This window comes from Mauremys mutica, chromosome 1 (assembly GCF_020497125.1).
Source record: "Mauremys mutica isolate MM-2020 ecotype Southern chromosome 1, ASM2049712v1, whole genome shotgun sequence".
Lineage (NCBI taxonomy): Eukaryota > Metazoa > Chordata > Testudines > Geoemydidae > Mauremys > Mauremys mutica.
Window position 1 is genome coordinate 123,057,341 of NC_059072.1, and position 20,632 is coordinate 123,077,972.

A 20,632-nucleotide genomic window follows, 5' to 3' on the forward strand; every position below is an offset into this window, starting at 1 on the left:
CACCAAAACATAGGGATTGCCACCCTGGATCAGACCAGTGGTTCATATAGTCAGGTATCTTGTCTTCAACAGCGGTCACAGGAATTTTCTGAAATTAAATTTCAAGTTCTTGATCTCAGCCTGGAAGTTGTTGGTTTTTTAAGTTGCATACAAACCAACTCAACCTTTTCAAGTGATCCAAATATTGAAAACAAGGTGTAGTTAAGAAATGTCAGATAGCTCCAAAATGGCTTTATCAATACTTCTCCCTTGGTATGCTCAGTATCCTGAATGAGCTTTGCCTTATTTGAATACATTTAGTTTTGAAATAACAAAGTTATGAATGTTTGGATAGTGTACAGAGCATGTGCAGTATTGACTAGATACTGCTAGGTGCCAAGTGCCTTTTGTTAGGTATCAGGTGCTCAGTGCATTCAAGGATCAGCCCCTAAAGGAATTAATCAAAAGCCCATATTGTTTGATCTAAGGGTAAAATTTTGACTCCATGATTTTAGTAGGGCCAGGATTTTACCCTTAAAGTCTGTGTATAGAACTTGTAGTGTATTTAACAGAAGTTCTATGAAAGTTCCATACATGAGGTGTAGATTTAACAATAAATTGCCACCTGGATTTAAAAAAAATAAAAAATCAGTCATACAGTTTTAACAGATTTAGTAGACATATACATCAGCATAGGGCAACATGCATAAAACAATACATTCTGTGTACAAGATGCATTAAAAAGCTATATTTAACTTGCTATAACTTACTCTTCTTGAACAATAGCGAAGTATGTAATGTTTAAAATTCCAATGTGAATTGGAATGGGAAAAAAGTAAATGAATTAACTTGTGATATTTTAGTGATATTTCAAAAGATGAGCCTAGGTCTGAAACAAACCTATGGAGAATAATTTTACCTACTAGAGTTAATCTATTAACGAGCCCTATGGCACTGATTCTGTTCCCGTTGGAGTCAACGGAAAAACCCTCAGACTGACTTTAAAGGGAGAAGAATTATCCTCATAGAAATGCTAAATTTCAGCAGGATGATGATAATTTGAGGTAAAAGCAATACCTGCAATAGGTGTTCTGTTTTTCAACCGGTCCACCTCCATGATGAAGTCATCCTTCAAAAACAGGAACCCAACAATGGAGAAGAGGTAGACCAGGATGAGAGCTAGCACTGCAGTAAGGATAATGGAGCGGCCATTTCGGGTAACACTTTTTATGACATTGAGCAAAGTCTCCTCTCTGTACACCAAATCAAACAGCTAGAAAAAATATAATACAGGAAAATCTGAATAAAGATGACAATATGCAGATGCTAGTTGGGAACACCCCCTCAACTCAGGAAATACACCTAGGCCAAATCCTGACATCAGATACGGGCACATACAATTCCCACTGATATCAGTGGGCAAAGGGCAGAATTTGGCATATGATAAACTTTATTAACACACATTACTGTACAACCAACTTAAGAGGAATACTATACATCAGATATGGGCTGATCCAGACTTCGATAACATTCAGAAACAGGATCTAAACTTAGTAGTTTCCCCCCATATGTATAATGGGCTAAACCAAAATCCCAGATCACAATGTCCCCACAGTATGCAGAAGAGTCCAGATCTAGATTTAAAATTTTGCATTTTGGGCCCATCTACTGTATAAATACAGTTAAGCCCCTGATTCTGCAAACATGCATATGAATAACCTAAAGTCCATTGAGCTGATGGGGCTACTTTGGTATTTAAAGTTACACGTGTGTCAGCAGGCTGTGCTTTATGAAAATGTAAAATTCGTATTATTTGTGTAGCATAACCTGTGTTGCTAGGATTTAACTTTAAGGGGAATATACATAAAGATAAAAAAATTTCAATGTCAAGTTCCTAAACATAACAATTAATGATGATGAATTCATTTAAAGAAACTATAGCTTTTTTCTTTTATAATTCTGGTTTGTATTAGTGTTCTATAATACTTTGGGTCTTATCTTCAATATATGTATTTCAACTCCAAAATACACAGATTACAGCTATGAGATGACACAGAATGATTTATCAGAATCGTCCACATTAGAAGGCATTAGTCATAATTCATGAGATCTAAAATCCACACCCTTGAGAGGATTAATAATAGAGGAAAAAAAGGAAAAAAAAAATATTATTCATGCCAGAATATACGAAGCCTAAAATTAGGAACAAAAATAAGTTTTGAGTATTTCCACTACCAAGTGAATATATGTGTAAGTAACTAGGGAATGTTTACAATTATACCATGACTGAATCATGGACATTTGTAATTCAAAACCAGTAAAAACTTAGTCATATCAGTATTTCTTAAACTTTTTCACAGTGAGGTCTATATCTTAGGACTGAGATCCTTCCCTGGACAACCTCCCCTCCTGATAGACTGTTCCTGATTCCATACTACCTAAGTGGCAGCTACTGTAATCCGTATTATAACATAGTGACTTTAGGACAATATTACAAAGGCAAAATTAAAATAAATTCTCTTTAACGCCTTGTGTATAGGTGGTCAGTTACAGTCTCCATTTTGTCTCCTTGCTGTTTGTTTATTCTCCCTGGATGGAGGATTTTACACTATTGGAACAGAACCCCCTTTCATGTCTTGTAACCCCCCTCTGAATCAATACAGGCCACTTGGAACATGGTTGTATCATCTGGGGTGTTTGCTATGGTTATAATCTTGGTGTTACCTAAAAGTTTGATCACAGTTGAATGTATACCAAATAAAGACCCTGTAAGACAGATCTTCACAAATAGATTTTACTGCCCGTTTTATGCCCCCCAAATGCAAAGTTTACATTTCACACTTCTTTTGGTTAAAAAAAAATCTCCAATATTAAAACTAACTGCTGGTCTGGTGAATCTCTCTCTTAGTTACACCGTGTTTAATGGTCTCTTACACTGAGAATGTGAGTACTCACCAGCATGAATGAGTTACAGGTGGGATGGGTGGGGACTTTCAATGGGACATAGACTCTTTAGTCACTTGGGTACTTTTAAAAATCCCACCCTATATAACAAATAATAGACTCTTCAGGAATATATTTTTAAAGCCAGGCCTTATATATTGTTTCAGGAACAAGAGTCACATTAATTTTAAAGCAGCTAAAATCCTGGCCCTAATGAAGTCCATAGATGTTTTGCAATTGACTTACTGGGGCCAAGATTTCATCTGGAGAGTCTGTACCACATCTTGAAAATGTACACCACTGAGCCTACTTATGTCCTCACATATTAGCACAACTCCTGTTAACTTTAGTGACGATAGGACGGATATATGTAAGCACAGAACTAGATTTTGAAAATCTGATTTCAATCTTTAGTAGAGCAAGGACTGAAACCCTTTAGTGTTGAAAGCAGGATCTATATGAAACTCTGTAATTACTGGAAATAGACTCAATTATTCAGGAAACTGAGAAAAATGTAAAACTGAGCATATAACGAAAGGTGAAAGTCACTGAACTGTACTGGGGTTTATGAAATCTGTCCAAAAGGTTTACACACCACAGAATAAAATGGAAGTGATCAAAAACTACTTAAGAGCATCAAAAAGGGCTTTTATGAATACTCTTTGGCTTGAAGAGTTGAGTTTCAAAATCATATTTTGTATGGAATTACTTTCAGTACACCTGTACTGTATTATGAAAGGAAATTCCACCTGTGTTAGTCTAATTGAAGAAAATGAAGGAAATGTATTTAAAATGTCTTCAGGCTACATGTCAGAAGCATCCACTCTCTCACCAACTGCAAAACAGTCCCATCAATTTATTAAAATAATTAATTACATTTATTCCCTACTGGCTAAGGACAAACTGAGGAGAGCCCATTGTGCTAGGCTCTGTACAAATAAAGAGTAGTTAGACAGTTCCTGTCCTGAAGAGCTTACAGTGTAACTAGACAAGACAAACAGAGGGTAGTGGAAAGGATACAGCATACGAACATAGAGTTGGGGAGGGATGGGGGCAAAGAAAAGGCTGTTTGATGATTTTCTGGAATGAAGCGTGCAGACCTCTGTAACACAGACAATAAGTCCTAACGAAAACAGTAGCTACTAACGGGCAGCCACATAACGGTATGCAAAAAATACCCATGATTTGGCATGATTGTCAGGAAGAAATCAAAGACAGCTGCACGGGTAATGGTATTTTCTATTTTTGCAAGGTCTCCCGCTCCCCGGCGGCACATACTCACCAGGAAACTATAGAAGAATTCATGCACACAGAGGCCCAGCATGCAGACCAGGACGTACGCTACGTGGTAGAGAAAGGCCATGTCCATAACGACGGCTCTGTAGCCTCGAGTGAATGTACCACGGTTTCCAACAAAGCTCACCAGAAATACTATTTTGTTACAAAGCTGGGGGGAGATTACAAGGCCAAGTTTACTACATCAGAACAATATTAGCATCATTGATTCATATTGTGATAGCGCCTCAGAGCCCCAGTCATGGACCAGGACGCCAGGTGCTGTACAAAGAGATTAAAAGGACATTCCCTGCTCCCAAAGAGCTCACAGTCGAAGCGTAAGACAAGAGACGACAGGTGCAGATGGCCAGACTTCACTAGCAGTTTGCAGAGCTGTTTTGCACAAAAGCTCTTGTCTTGCCCTTCCACTTCATTCTAAATATGCACATGGACATTATGTAATGTCATATCAGGCACACACAATACACTGAACAACATTATTCTGCAGCAGCCACCATTAGGAGTTTTTTCACATTGACTGGGTGAGACCAAGTAGGACTGTTCTTAATGTTTTCTCTGAATACTGTGTGGGTGCCTCAGTTTCCCCTATGCAGTTGTGGGTAGGAGAAGGGGGTGTGATTGTTGCAGAGCCCTAGAGGGCCGATGTAATGCTGGCTGGACAAAAAATGGCCGACACACTGTCTCCTGGCAACTGATGACCTGGGCCCCTCCTCTACACATGTGCCAGCTGGAGGTGTTGGAGAACAAAGGGATCAGGTGACCTCCTGGCCCGGGAAAGGGACAAAGCCCAGAGGAGAAGGGTCTGGAAGGTGAGTCAGTTTGGGGCTGGCTGGGGACGTGGAGTGAAGTGCAGACTTGGTTGTCTGGATGACTGCCCCCCAAAATGGACCCGGCGGAGGGGTCCTGTTCTCTGTACCTACAAGCTCTGTTTTAGACCGTGTTCCTGTCATCTAATAAACCTCTGTTTTACTGGCTGGCTAACAATCCTGTCTGACTGCGAGGTTGGGGTGCAGGACCCTCTGGCTTCCCCAGGACCCGCCTGGCCAGACTCGCTGTGGGAAGCGCACGGAGGGGCAGAGGATGCTGAATGCTCCAAAGGTCAGACCCAGGAAAGTGGAAGCTGTGTGAGCTTCTTGCCCTGAAGAGAGTCTGCTCACAGAGAGGAGACGTCACCAGAGTCCTGACTGGCTTTGCCGGGAGCAGTTCCAGAGCATCGCCCGGGGACTCCGTGACACTGGGCACCTAAATAGTGTTACTAAAGCTGTCCTCTATATTTAATATATAGAATATTTAAGGGGTGCTGCAAAATCAGAGGTAACCCTCTTTAGGTGCAAAGGCAGGTGAACTGTCATTCACATTATATATACACATATTGCTGTATCAGTCATGTGTAGCATACATATGCTTGCACATTAGGTAAGAAAACAAAGCCATGGAATGGAAATTACTTTTGATATAGATTAAGTGATTTTATTTTGGTAGCCTCAAGCCTGGTCCTGTCCCATTAAAGTAAATCGCAAATCTCCCATTAATTTCAATGGGTGCAAGCTCAGGTCCCTGTAGTGTACATTCCAATTAAAAATACTGCATCTTAGCACTGCATACAATGCCAATAGTTTTAGACAGCATGGGCCAGAACTGGATCTCAGTTATAAAGCGTATATCAGGAATAACTCCATTAAAGTCAAGGGAGTTGTTCCAGATTTAAGGTCTGCTGTTTACTATGGAATTCTTGGTTCTGTTCTTTCCCCTCCAAAATTTGTTTTAGGAGTATGCAGCCACAGGTGCCAACTTCATGAGTGCTCAGCACCTACCGGCAGGTCCTGCCAATCAGTTCCTCCCTCCCCCGCCTGCGGAGGCGCTGAGGGGGAGGGAGAGGAGTGGGGGCAGCATGAGGCAGAGCGAGGGTGGGGTGGGAAGAGGGGGGGCGGGGGCAGGACCTTGGGGGAAGGGGTTGAGTGGGGGTGAGGCCTGGGGCACAGTGGTGGGGTCGAGCACCCCCCAGGAATTAGAAAGTCGGCGCCTCTGTATATGGTGATATTCCTTTAAAAACTTTTCGGTTATCTTTGTAGTTAAATGTTATGTCAGTATTTGCTCAATTTCTTAGGTATTCCTTTTACTAATTACAGGGAAGTTAGGATTTAATGCAAACAACACAATAACATTATCTACTTGAAAAGGCCAAATAGTAAAGTTTTTAAAGACAACCACTGTATGCATCTTGATACTGTCCCTTGAAAGTTAAACAGAATCAGGATTTGGGAAATGTTTTGTTTCCAGTGAAATACTGAATTTTTAATAGCATTCCTGCCCTTTTCTTTTATTCCCCTGGCTCAGCTTAAGAAGCTGATCATTCCTCTTAGCTGTATGCCTCTAACAACTTGCCCTTTTTGGTCTTTGTACTTTCAATACCTGTCTGATGCAACAGTATATATATGAAGTATATCTATACAATGATCAGTTCCCTGGGGTCATGGCAAAATGTACTTAGTTACTATGTGATATATTTCCACGTCATTAGTAGGTTGGTAGGGCTTCTTTCATGCCTTAAAACATTAAAAAATAATTAGAGAAGGAAATCTTTTCAAAGAATTTGGAACTGAACCAGCACTACAGTATGTAGATATGCCACCATGAAATGAACAACAGGACTGTAATCCACATTTGGTGGCTGCGGGACTCTTTTTTTTGCAACTCGATTTTTAGTTACAATACCCTTTAAAAATTATTCAATCAAACTTCTGAACTATAACGTTAGAGCTACAGGGCCAGATTCTTCACTGCACCTGAGCTTTGGTCAGGTATGTTGGGGTGGGCGGGCGGGCTGGTGGGGGAAGGCAGGTGAGACTGCCAAGGGACTAGTTGCAGTTACCCAATCCCATCCCAGCTCTGATGTAACATAAAGCTGCTGTGATTCAACAGAAATTTAAACAGATACTTATTAGAACTATCATGAACCCAGTTGTGTTAAATGTGTGCGCAAAAGCAGATGTGGAACAGTACACAGATCTCAGACCTTGCTTTTTTAAAGTGTGGCCCTTAATATTCCTGCTTCTATGGAAATGGAAATTATGCTACTTTTAAAGTACTTACATTAGCAGCACCGAGAAGTATCAACGTAGGCCCAAGTCCTATTGTGTATATAGACCTGAGAATTACAGACACTAAAAAGGGTCGGATACCAACAGGCTTGGAGAAGAAAAACAACATAGCTGTACAGACTGCCACTGCTATCCAAAGGAGGACTGAAAACAATGGAGAAAGTGTGCCTGGAGAGAGAAGAAAGGGAAACGTTAACCCTTTTGGAAAATCAGTTGTGTGTCAAGAAACAACTCTGACCAAAGCTTGGTTCCTTGGCCAGTTTACCTACCAAAGTGAATGAATCATGCAACATAATTTCTGACCATAACTTTGCATGATCATAGTGGAAAAGACTTAACATGTTAGGGTTAAGTTCAGACAGCTCCAATAAGGATAGGCAATAAAGTCTTCATTAAATCTGTGGATTGCTCGGAAGAGACAACTTGCCAGTCTGTTGTAGTGATCTGCCAATCAGTTCCCTTTTGCAAAGCTCATTAGGGCACCTTAGCTCTAATGTAATGATTGTACAAATACAGAAATATCCTATTATGTCCTACCATGAAACAGTATAGTCAAATATTTGGACTGTGTCAATATACTACACTTACTTTTCACATTATCAAGTGCACAGCCAGCATGGGTGTGGCGAAATGGTGGTGGCTGGGAAATGTGAAGAGGGCAGTTAAAATAGACTCAGAATAGAAACAATGGCAACAGCTCCAGGGCTAAGTAATATCACTGGGATTAGGAAAAAACCAGAGACAGCCCCTGGTCTCCAAATTCAGAGTGCATCCAAACTTTCTCCAGACAATAAGGTGTTTATATGCTGGTAATTGGTTCAAGTCCAGCTCTGTAAAATGATTTTGCTACCAACTAGAATGGGAAACTTTAACAAATCTGGAATATACCTTTAAACTGGACATGAGGTCTTCATTAAAAGATAGGTCCAAAGCCCTCAATATTTCTTTAAAAAGTCATTTTCCCCCCCTCCTCTGTTCAGGTCAATCAATTAAATTTAACAGGACTTGCACCAGTAATAACATGTGCAGACATGCACAGCTGAGGCAAGGAGCCGTTGTCTGAAGAGCAGTTTCACTTATATCATATGATGCTGGAATTGCAGAAGTAAATTAAAAGAACATTCTTAGGCTGATTAGGTCAACCCGAGCACCTCAGACACATGGCTATGGGCTGATTTACCCAAGAAGAAGGGGGGAAAAAGGTGAAATAAACCCTGGCTCTAGAGTTAGTTTTCTTTGGATGGGGAGAAGGGAGAAAGGAGTCTATCTCATGACTATTCCTGCTTGGCCACACCCATATTTGTTGTCAATAAATCTCTACTTACAATTGTCTGGAATGATGGGATTTAGAAAAGTAAACTGCACTGTCACTGAAACCACTGGATTATCGGGGCTGCTTAAACTAATACTAGACATGCTTGCAGTTCAAACTAAGTGTTAATACCTACTGATTGCAGCCCAGAGGATTTTACAGAGTGTAAAACTTTCAGATTAGCTAAATAGGTCTTAGTTTAAAAGGTTTAGTTTTAACTCTTTATTTCTTCTCTGTTATTCTTTATGGTCTGGAACACATACATCTGAAACAAGTTTAGACTTTAGAAAATTGAGAGCATTGGAGACTAAAATCTTCTCTGTACAGAGCAGGTATATATAGGAGGAATCTCAGCTCTAAAAGCGTCCCTTCATATCCCTGCTGATGTGCCTGTGCTGTAACCTGCAGAGACCACCTCAGGGGTGAAAGGGCAGTTTAGTCTCCCTGCCAATTCACTTTAATCCTCTGCCTCGCTGTTGAGTCTAACAATCAGACCCATCTGTTTGTGCCAATTATGTGTTTGGGAAGAGCACGTGTACCCAAGACCCTGGACTGATGCCACCCACTCCATTCACATGAGCCATCAGATGGACTGGATGTGAACCAATGACCTAGAGGTGAGTGGCTCTCTATTCCATTACCAATCTCTTGAGTCATCCAGTCCCCTTTATCCCCATTAAGCATGTTTAGGCTACAAAAACAAGTCTACAGTCATTTGATGGAATATATTATGCAATATATGTCTTATGATTTATGATGAAACAAGAAAAAAATCACTGCTTTTAAATACATCATTGCTTTTTTTATCTACTAAATCTATCATTTGCAAATGATGTGTTATTTTATCCTCATAAGCACAGCAGTCAAAAACTGACAAATGAAACATATTTAAAATAATTTCATTCCATATCATGCTCTCCTAAATGGCCACTGAATATTTCTGTATGTTTTCAAAGAAATGCAGATGATTGATCAGATGCAAAACTTTCTGACATCAATGAAAAACTTTCCATTCTCTGAGGTATGGCTTATATTTGAGGATTATATTTTAAAACATATTCTCTGATGTATGGCAGTGTTGCTTTTTTTTTGTTTCGCAAAGAGTCCAGATTACACATACAAAGACACAAGAGAGGATTAAATAAAACTTTGAATTTCTGCAAAAAATTTGAGGTGAGAACAAAAAAGTTTCATGTTTTTCACAAACTGATAACTGTGTGATTCCTTTGCCAGTACTGCAAATTTTTTTTCTTAAAATCCATTTAGTGATTTATATAGCACCCAAATGTCTGCTAGAGGTTTTTTTCTGTAATTCTGGTCACCAGTATTGTCCTTTTCATGGGATTGATACCAAATACCACATTGGCAACTGCCCAAACCCATAGCAGCAATTAATACTATGGGTAGGTCCATATTTACCGCGCGGGTCGATGCGGTGAGTTCGACTTCTCAGAGTTTGAACTATCGCGTCTAATCAAGACACGATAGTTCGAACTCCCCACGCGCTCCGGTCGACTCCGGAACTCCACCACCGCGAACGGCGGTGGCGGGGTCGACCTTGGAGCCGCGGAGTTCGACCCTGTCGCGTCTGGACGGGTAAGTCAGTCGAACTAAGGTAGTTCGACTTCAGCTACGCTATTCGCGTAGCTGAAGTCGCGTACCTTAGTTCGACCCCCCCCCGCCCCCGTAGTGTAGACCAGGCCTATGTCTAACAATTCCAGCACATTTTTTTCCCCATGAGATTCCTACAATATATAAAAATACACATAGAATCAACTCATATTATATCATACAAAAAGGTTCAGGAGCAAATAGGTCTATTTAACAGGATTTTCAGCTGTGCCTGTGATTTTGGGTGCCCGGACTTGAGACATCTTATCAGAGCCTGATCTGCAGAAAGTGCTGAGCGTCCTGCCTCTGAAATTCAGGTCCCATTAAGGTGTCCCAAAATGGGCATCCAAAATGACTAGTGAATTCTGAATATCTTAATTGTTCTGCTTATGTTATTCAAGAGCTTTGCAAGGCAGAAGGAGAGTCACAGAAATTGCTGTTTAAGATGCAGTGATGTGACGGCTTGTGTTGCTTTAAAACTGAAAAAGTTCACTAGTATAAGAAAAAAAAAAAGGATCACTTGCCTTCATCTCCATCATCTCCAAAGGGGTAGAAGAGAGCAACTGCTAAATTGATGAATACAGCCAGGTTGAAGGAAATGGTCCCCCAGAGGGAGATGTGTCTGGAGAACCAGAACAGGGCTGGGTTATCTAGGAAGGAGAGAAAAGCAGCATTGGAGAAATGATAAGGAGATGCATGAGCTTACGAGCAACCGCTTCATGCAAACAAGAAAGGCAGCTTAATGGAGAACAGTAAAGTAAAAAATAAATATTCAAGATCCATAATGAACTCAAAAATTAATACTTAATACAGGTTTAATAGTCCTAGAATATTGTATTTACATGGCACTTTTCCACCCAGAAGGATCTCAGTACTCTTTAGTCTAAATTACGACCTTCTGGGGCTTACTAATGAGAGTTTTACCTGTGTTAAGTTTGGAGGCCTGGACCTTTTGTGAAGGAATCATGTCACTTGACACTGAAAGGAAAGGGGAAATCTGTGGACAAATGACTCCCTGTATGCTGCACAGGAGTGGAGGGAAGAGGATGTTTTGGTGAAAGATACCGGAACACAGACCCTCTGTTACAATGGGTTTTGTATGACCTCACGGGACAGTCAAGTCTTTTCCAATCAACCCACTGAAACCACATAAATCACAATTTACCTAAGGGAGAGGGGAAGGATCAACCCTGCCAATAAGGTTCTAGGGAGTCTTAGAAGCCTGAGCACTGCATGTAAAATACTAAGTCCTCCCTCCTAACTAAACAGATCTGTTCTACAGCAACTCCCTGCTTAATGTTATAGTTGTGTTCCTGAAAAATGTTACTTTAAGCAAAACGATGTTAAGCAAATCCAATTTCCCCATAAGAATTAATGTAAATTGGGGGGGGAGGAGGAAGGGGGATTAGGTTCCAGGGGAAAAAAAATTCGTCAGACAAAAGACATTCATATATATATATGAGTGTGAGTGTGTGTGTGTATGTGTATCTATCTATCTATATATAGAGAGAGAGATCTATATCTATATCTATACACATATACACACATACACAGTATAAGTTTTAAACAAACAATTTAATACTGTACACAGCAATGATGATTGTGAAGCTTGGTTGAGGTGGTGAAATTAGAGGGTGGAAGAGGGAGGTATATTTCCCAGGGAATGCCTTGCTGCTAAATGATGTACTAGCACTCGGCTGAGCCCTCAAGGGTTAACACGTTGTTAATGTAGCCTCACACTCTACAAGGCAGCATGAATGGAGGGAGGGGAGACAGTGACACACGTGTGTGTGTGTGTGTGTGTGTGTGTGTGTGTGTTGCACACTGCCCCTTTAAGTACGCTGACCCCACTCCAAGTACACTGCCTTTGTAAGTAGATCAGCAAGTTGAGACAGCAGCTGCTGCCAGCAAGCTCCCTCTGTCCTTAGCCCTGTGTCCCCTCCCCTTCTCTGTGGAGATGGGGTAAAATAGTGGACCAGGGAGGACACCCTGACATTAGCACCCCTCTTTCCCCCCCTACCTTGCACAGTAAGCAGGAGACTCCCCAAAGCAGCTCCAAGGCAGAGGGCAGGAGCAGCACATGGCAGTTGGGGGAGGGACAGCTGAACTGCCAGCAATTGATAGCCTGCTGAGCACAGGGAACTTAGGGGAGCGGGGAGCTGATAGGGGGGCTGCCGGTCTACCCTGGTTCCAAGCCCCCACCAGCTAGCTGCAATGGGCTGCTCTTCTTGAAAACAGTGGACAAAGCAGGTGGCTGCCAAACAACATTATGAGGGAGCATTGCTCAACTTTAAATGAGCATGTTCCCTAATCGATCAGCAACATAACAACGAAACAACGTTAACCAGGATGACTAAGTGAGGAGTTACTGTATTTTGGTAATAGCATCTAGAGGGCCTATCTGAAGCCAAGGCTCCACTGTGCTACAGGGCTGTACAAACACAGTTAGAGCATGTCTACACTGCAATTAAACACCTGCTGCTGGCCAGTGCCAGCAGACTCAGGGTTTGGCTACACTTGCAGCTGTACAGTGCTGGGAGTTACAGCTGTCTTCGTACAGCTGCGTAGGGAAAGCGCTGCAGTGTGGCCACATTTGCAGCGGTGTTGGGAGTGGTGCATTATGGGCAGCTATCCCAGCATTCAAGTGGCTGCAATGTGCTTTTCAAAAGAGGGGGGTGGGGTGGAGTGTGACAGGGAGCGTGGGGGAGACAGAGAGAGAGAGTGGATTTTTGGAACCGACACTGTGTCAGCTCCCTGCCTTGCAAGTTCCGACCCCTTCCCCCACCCCTCTCTCATTCACTAAATGCAAATAGCCGCCTTTGTTTTTTTCCCTCACTGACCAGATAAGCAGCTGCTCCAAAACGGACCCGCTCCCACTCTGGGCTGCTTCTCTCCTCAAGCAAACACTAGCTGTGGACATTCATCCCCCTGCCTGCCTCTGCTCGAGCAAACAGGAGCTGTGTTTGTTTTTTAGATAAGCAGCTCCGGGAGCCCCGAGTTCACAACAAAACAAAGAGGTATCACAACAAAACAAAGAGTGTTATCTTTACTTAAAAGCATTATGGGAAGGTTCCGGAGGTCAGTTACAGCGCAGTAAGATTAATCACTGTTTACACTGGCACCCCAGCGCTGCAAGAGCAGCGCTGTTCTCTTTAGTCCTCTCGTCGAGGTGGAGTACAGCCAGCGCTGTAGCCAGGGAGATGCAGCGCTGTACGTGCCTTGCCAGTGTGGACGGGGAGTAAGTTAAGCGCCGTAAAGCCACCACCAGCGCCGTAACTCTCCAGTGTAGCCAAGCCCTTAGGCTTACGGGGCTCCGCCTAAGGGGCTGTTTAATTGCAATGTAGACGATATTTGGGCTCAGGCTTGAGCTCTAGGACCCCACGAGGTGAGTGTTGGACAGGGCTGGATTAACTTTTTGTGGGCCCCCCGGGGAATGATTGTAAAAGGGGCTGGGGGCAAAAGCACAGTGGGGCAGGAGTTAGGGTTGGTCCCTGGAGCAAAGGGGCCAGGGGTAAACTGCAAGCGCAGCAGGGCTGGGGAGGGGGTAAACAGGATCTCCCTCCACAGAGTGGGTACCTACCTGGTTCTGGGTGGGCTAGGGAGTGGAGAGGAGCCAGTGGGCAGGGCCATGTCTGCTGTACTGCCCAGGTAGGTTGGAGACTGTGGGGATCAGCTGACAGTATCCCCAGCCCAGGTGACGTGACCCAGTGGCGGATTTAGAGTTAGTGGGGCTCCCCGGCCCTGTGCTCAGCTTCATTTTTGGGGCCCCTCCTTGGGACCCAGCCAAGAAAAAGAACATTCTCTCTTATCTCACCCCACCCCCGTTTTTCATTCTTTTTTCCTTTATCCTCCTCCTATAAGTAACAGAAAGTAAATGAAAATAAAGTGAGGTACCTTGATTGTTCTTGAGTCTAACTTATTTCTCCACAGACCACTGGAAAATCACGGAGGGTCTCGATGGACCACTTAATGATCTTTTCAAATATTGTTTGTACCGTTAGCTAACTATTGTAAAGTGCTTTGGATAAGAGCGCTTTATTAAAAAAATGTAAAAAACGTTGGGGTGCAGGGTCTGGCCAGGAGCTAGGGTGAGGGAGGGGGCTCAGGGTTGGGGAAGGAGGTTGGGGTGTGGAGCATTTACCTGGGACAGCTCCGGTTTGGTGTGAGGGGTGCAGATGGGAATGGGGGGTGGGTGCAGGAGCTCCGGTTTGGTGCTCAGAGTGGGGTGGGGATGTGTGGGAGGGTGCAGGAGTCAGGGCAAGGGGCTGGGTGTGTGTGAGGAGGGTGCAGGGGTCAGGGCAGGGGGCTGGAGGTGTGGGCTGGGGTCGTGAGGGTGCTCATGGCAGTGGACTGGAGGGAGGGTATGCCCCGCCCCTTCTCCTCCTGCTCCCCTGAGCAGCAAGCGTGCTGAGGCTCCGCTCTTCCCCCTCCCTACTGCCTGCAAACAGCTGATCAGCGGCAGGGAGATGGGGAGGGGAGGGAACGTAGCACCCTCCAGAGAAGAGGCCAGGCAGAGCCTGCCCTGCTGCAGCAGGAGCCGGCAGCATCAAGCTTCTGCCCCCACAGGAGAGAGATGGGGGAGGGGGCCAGAGAAGAGTGGGTCGGGCCGGGGCCCCTTTGGACTGTGGGCCTGGCGCCATGGTAAATCCGGTACTGGTTGGAATCATCTTAATATATGGTATTTTTAAAATCTCTAAAACGTGAAATTTAACCATTTGAAGATTACATATTTCTCAGGAAATTATAAAGACTCCTAGAGTGCTCTGAATTTCCTGTGCACATGAAAAAGGCACCCTTGACCTTCCGGGATCTTTCTGCCAGCTGTAGGGCTTCACTTGCTATCATACTGTTGAAAGTGACTAAGAACATAGCTGACTCCTCGAAACTCCTCAAACTGGAGCTTTTTGTCTCAGAGTAAGGTTGGCTTTAATTACCCACAATTAGAGTCAGCTCAGACTAAACATTAAGATTTCACTTGTGGTAAAATTAGGCTGTTAACTTCTGGGTTTTAAGGATCTGGAGCCTTTGCATGAGGCATCCTCTCATTTCGAGCTATTCAGCATTGTACGATAACATAGCAACTCAGACACTGGGGTAAAGATTAAATAGCACTTGAATGTATATTGCATTTTCAAACAAAATAATAGGAAGGCTTGTTAAGTATTCCACAGATGAAAGGAAATGTGGGAATTTCTGGTTTGGATAAAAAAAACCCTAATTTATGCTTGCTTAGCATTACAGAGGTCAAATCCAAGACTGCACTCTCTCAGACAGCGGTTGGGGGCTTGTGTGTGTTTGTTGGTGTTTCTTTTAACTGGGATCCCAGTCCTACTTTGTGAGCAGAATTATTTTGAAATAGAAACTACAGCCTGGGAATTAAATTCACAAAAACTACAACCCAACATCATGTTTTTAGCGGTGGTAAAAGCTTCGAGTTAATTCATTCCACTCTGGCGAGCCAAATCCTCCTGCAGTTCTGCCCATATCTGGTAATCTTCACTTCCTTCCTAATCAGTTGAGTAATGTTGCTGTGAACGGTCCAAGAGCTGCTGTATTCTACCTCTGAGGCTTCTGCATTTTAATGGTGGGTGAAGAGATCCTTAGATATCTATAGCTATATCCCACTTCCTTATCAGGAGTGTTGTGAAGCTTAATTGGGGAAAAGGCTGGATTTACCCTAGGAGGTGGACAGGGCTGCCATCTGCCACCTCCTGAGATGCTAGAAGCAACTTCACTCCTACGGGAGGTCAGATGGTAGCACCACTTCTGCCTCCCCTGTGAATTCCATCCTGGTGGAGCAGCTCTAAGTTCTATGTGGGGTTTCTGGGAGAGACACCCATGGAACCAGCCAGCTTACCCTTTGTGTTCTAGCCATGTCCCTTCTGAAACTGGCGCCACCCACTTTTTTGCCTGTGCCAGCTGGAGCTGTGCCCTCCAGTGGAATGGGAGTTGTAAACAGTTTGAGTAGGTATGTCCCCTTGGCCACCAAGGAGTCACAGACTGGGTTCTGCTGGGAATTAATCCAGCTGGATTTTTGTAAAGTGCTTTAAAAGATGGTGGGATGCAAAGTACTATTACTAAGAAAACATTCTCCAGAAATAGTAAATAATGACTCAGTGCAGAGAGGTCTGGTATAAAAACTGGCAGGGCTCCACTAACTTCATGGGAGCCACACCCTGTTTTACACCAGCTGAGGATCTGGCCCATGGTGAAAGATGTTTTCAGTGAATTATATTCAAAAGTATAAGTATACAGCTACACATGTTCTTGTTAAACATTAGGGGCCAACATTCCATCTGGCATAACTGGGTGCAATGCTGCTGTTTTCAGTGAAGTTACACCCATTTAGTCCACCACTCAATTCTGGTCTCGAGAGCCCAGAAGATAATTTTATTAGTCACTTTTCCATATTATTTATTCTTTGTGTATGTCTCTCTCTCTCGCAGGTGACACATCTCCAGTGACTTGCAATCTTGGGCTTGGAAAATGTTTTCTTGTAATATCAAAGGGATTGGAAACAAGTAAAAATGAAAACGTTAAATACTTGCTTAGTGACTTACAGGTTTTAAATACAATTAGACAACCTGAACCTAAATCCTTGAAACTATAGACAGTACTTACTCCTAATTTTCTTCTGCCACTTCATTTCATTGTACAGATCTTCTGTCTGTTGGAAAAAGTCATTCACTTTGCTCCCTTGTTCATCTCTCTCAGTTGTATTAAATACACGACTTTTGGATTCTCGAGTGAGGAATTCACAGATATTGGGGACAGGGAAGACTATTTGTTCCATGGTTCTATCATGACGGACAATCTGTAAATATAAATATATGTGTCTTTCACAGTCAGAGACTTCTCAATCATGCTGTGATTCCCTTCTCACTCAGAGCTTGCTTTTATTTACAAACTGGTGTCGAACTAATTTTAAAAATTTCAATTACATTAAGATGCTACATTAAAAAACACATAAGTAATTTATAGTAAAATTGTCTTTGCCTTCAGAAACCTGCTATAAAATGAGGTTATACAGGTGTGCCTCAAATAAAAAATCTAGATCCAAGTATCCCCAATCTTTGAGGACATTCCAAATCTGAGCCCTACACACTGCCCCCATATTTATAATAAGCTAAAGCAAAACTCAACATCCAAACTTTCTCAGACTTTAAAGGGCTTAGCATTTGGATCAAGAACTTAATTTTGTAGCTTGAGCCCATCTCTATGAGGTTGTAAATCATGAAAGAGGCTATGCGAAAGAAGCACCTTGTTACTCAGATGGTGCCAATTCCTACCTGCCTTTATCTGCTTACTTGACAAAACCCAAGATATTGCTACTATTAGCCCTTCAGAACCAACAGAGCTACTTGAGAGCGAGCTGGATTCCATTCCATTAAAACTGTTTGCTGAATCTGACTGTGGAGTCCGTATTACTGGTGAAGTAGTAATAGGTGGAAAACACGCACTGGAGCTCAGATCCCAGGTTTTCTGTAGCGCTCGCTGTCACAGAATCATCATTTGACTTACAAATTGAACAAACTGGGTATGCTGAGCTGAGAGAATATACATCCGGAACTCCACAATTGGCCCAGCTCTGGCAAACCTCTCTTTTATTTCAACAGAAGCAGTGTTGGGCTCAGAGTCATTTATATCCTCACTTTCAGGAAGCCCCCAAAGCTGTGGCTGTTTTGCAAAAAATTGCCTTATTGCTCCCTTCTGAAATGGTTTGATATTTAAGAGCAATATATTTATGTATGTTCACCTCAAGGATAGCAAAACTGTGTGTGCGTGTGTGTCTGTGTATTGGCACACAATGAATGTAGTACTGTCCATGGCTGAGCTGGCCCTTTAAGGGAGTCCTGGGTGACACCTCACCCGTACCTCTTAGTCCCAGGGTCATGTGATGGGGGCCTATGACTAGCAACTAGGCCAGCTGGAGGGATATAAGGGCAGCCTAAGTATAGTCAGGAAAAAGAACCAGAGGAGCAGGAGGGTTGTGAGAGCGATGCGAGACACCTGCAGGAGACCCAGGGTGAGAGAGGATCTGTGAAGGGGCTCTCCACAGGCTTGGCTGATGCTTCCTGCCACAAGGGGCAGAGGCCTGAAGAGGAAGAGGCTTTAGGAAATGCCAGGAGCAGGAACTGGGTTTGGGAAGGAGCTAGTGAGCCCAGCAGGAGCTGACAGAAATTTGAAGAGCTGGGGAATGAATTTCATTTTAGATGACATTGAACTGTGATTCTCTTTTAATAAACCAGACCCCAAGAAGGATGTGGTTTGACATGAGAGTCTACGTGCAATTACTCACCCTTAATCAACTAGATTTGCATCAGATAGTCATAGTTTCTAAATGACAGCCCTGCGCACCTTGCAGGCACGTCCCCTTACAGCTGCCACCTTTGAACTCTACACCTTCTACTACTGCCAAAGTCATGAAATGTTTTTCCGTCCAACAGGTGAATGCTGTTTACAATATGGAAAGGAGCTGATGAACCAGACCCACCTCATCCTGTTAGGCAAAGACTGCACAAAATCTTCACGACATTTCAAAAACTTCTTTTTAACCACAGCCAAAATTCTCATTTGATCCATAAACCTCCTTAGCTTGAAAAGCAGGGTTTATGTGACTGACATGCTACTACTCTTGTCTCTAAGACACTGCTGCTGTCCCCAGTCATTATTTCCATAACAAGAAATGTTCCGTATCCCACAAGGGAGTGACTGTAGGACCATTGTTTGAAATACACTAAGCCAATTTTAAAGAATATCCAGGCCTTTTTTCCCTTCCCCATTATGATATTACTCAGCTTCTTCCCTTTCAAAACAAGCAACCCTATTTAAATGTGTTTTGTCCTTCAGGAGAAATCGAAAGGAGAAGCTCTAGTAGGAAGCAAACTGGCCTCAGACCACAATAGTTTCCCTTTTGGTGAGCAATTCTTTACCTCAATCTGTGCTGTGTGATTGGCATAGTACTTCAAGGCTTCATCTCCTTCATCTGGATCAGACCCTGGCTTCAGCATCTGCTGCAATGTTTTATTCTGGCGAGCCAACTAGAAAAAGAAGACATCTGATTTATTTCCTGTTCTCTGGTTTACTATCTCCACTTACACCCACCCTCCAAACATGCCCCAATGGGCCTCCTTCTGTAAATAATAACCCAAATGCCATTTGTTGAGAACCATATAAATAATTTGGTGTTAAAACCCCAGTTTAAATAAGCAAGTCTTCAGCCAAGTTTTATGAATGCCAACTCTGCCAGCAGTCCGTGTCTTTTTGGAGGGCTTTTCAGAGACACCAAAAAGTTAGAACAGCAGCACTGCCCAGTTAAGTTTAGATACAAAATCTGCATATCCTTGACAGTGCTGCTTTTCCAAATTAGGTAATTACATTCTAAATTTCCCCCATGATTTCAAATGGATAAGTTATTCTTCAATATGCTGTTGTGCGGTGCTCCTGGTCCTGTTAAATAACTGATGTTTTCCTACCCCTGAGGCAGCTGCATCTCCATGTTGGGCAAAATGACTCTCATATTGTATATATTCAATAAAGTACTTTAGGTCTTGTTAGATGTTTAAAGGGCTTCTTAAATGCAAACGTTTTGTCGTTATTATTAAGACACAACAGCAAATAGACTCATGAAGTTATAGTACAAGTCCTTACCTTCATGAGACACTTGAACCTAATTTTAAAAACTGATGAGCTGCTATGGAAGATGGCAAATAGCTCTTTTGTAGCACTTTTCATCAATAGATCTCAAACTACTTTACAAAGGAGGTATCGTTAGCCCTATTTGACTGATGGGGAAACCAAGATACAGGGAGGTGAAATGACTTGCCAAAGATCATCCAGCAGGACAGTAGCAGATCTGGGAAAAGAACCCAGATCACCTGAGTCCAAGTCCAGTGCTCTACTAAGCCACAAAAAAAAGTGGACTTAGTATAAGAGCTAAACCTACCCCCCTCAAAGTGACCAATGTAACAAGGCTGTAAACTAGCGATGATCATTACAGATCATGCTCATTACATGATCATGTAGTTTGGAACTCTACGCGCCAACGCTATGAGATTGTTAATTTATTTAGATTTTATAGCCCAAAGAGGGGCAATAATCCATTCTTGCACTAACACAGGTGTGAACAAATGTTACACTATCTGTGTCTGAAAAGGCCAGCTTATTGCTAGGCTATTAGGATATTTGCAACCCTCATCCCTCCATTTTTTATCTAATAACAACTCATATGTATGCAATTTATCCAGTACATTGAGATTGCCAAGAACCAGTGGACAAATTGAATTTATTCTTAATCTGGGAATGTACTTACAAAGTAAAAATGACAAATATTAAATGATGCATCAGAAAATAAGAGAATGCAAAAAAACAAACAAACACCCAACCAGAA

General features: G+C 42.7%; 1 protein-coding gene and 1 long non-coding RNA gene across 4 annotated transcripts in view; one reads left to right on the forward strand and one right to left on the reverse strand.

The window, feature by feature from the left end:
* LOC123353121 overlaps window positions 1-2,620 on the forward strand; it is a 41,828-nt gene extending 39,208 nt beyond the window's left edge. For both annotated transcript variants that reach the window (XR_006574403.1, XR_006574402.1), the window contains one exon: window positions 2,340-2,620. This is a non-coding gene — a long non-coding RNA (uncharacterized LOC123353121). The remainder of the gene's footprint in view (window positions 1-2,339) is intronic.
* The window catches only part of ITPR2 (inositol 1,4,5-trisphosphate receptor type 2), a 340,900-nt gene that overhangs the window by 35,960 nt on the left and 284,308 nt on the right, over window positions 1-20,632 (reverse strand). For both annotated transcript variants that reach the window (XM_044993884.1, XM_044993892.1), the window contains exons 46-51: window positions 19,176-19,283; window positions 16,864-17,056; window positions 10,767-10,892; window positions 7,312-7,487; window positions 4,205-4,369; window positions 1,057-1,252 (exon numbers count right to left, since the gene is read on the reverse strand). In XM_044993884.1, coding sequence (XP_044849819.1) covers window positions 1,057-1,252; window positions 4,205-4,369; window positions 7,312-7,487; window positions 10,767-10,892; window positions 16,864-17,056; window positions 19,176-19,283 — 964 coding nt within the window. The remainder of the gene's footprint in view (window positions 1-1,056; window positions 1,253-4,204; window positions 4,370-7,311; window positions 7,488-10,766; window positions 10,893-16,863; window positions 17,057-19,175; window positions 19,284-20,632) is intronic.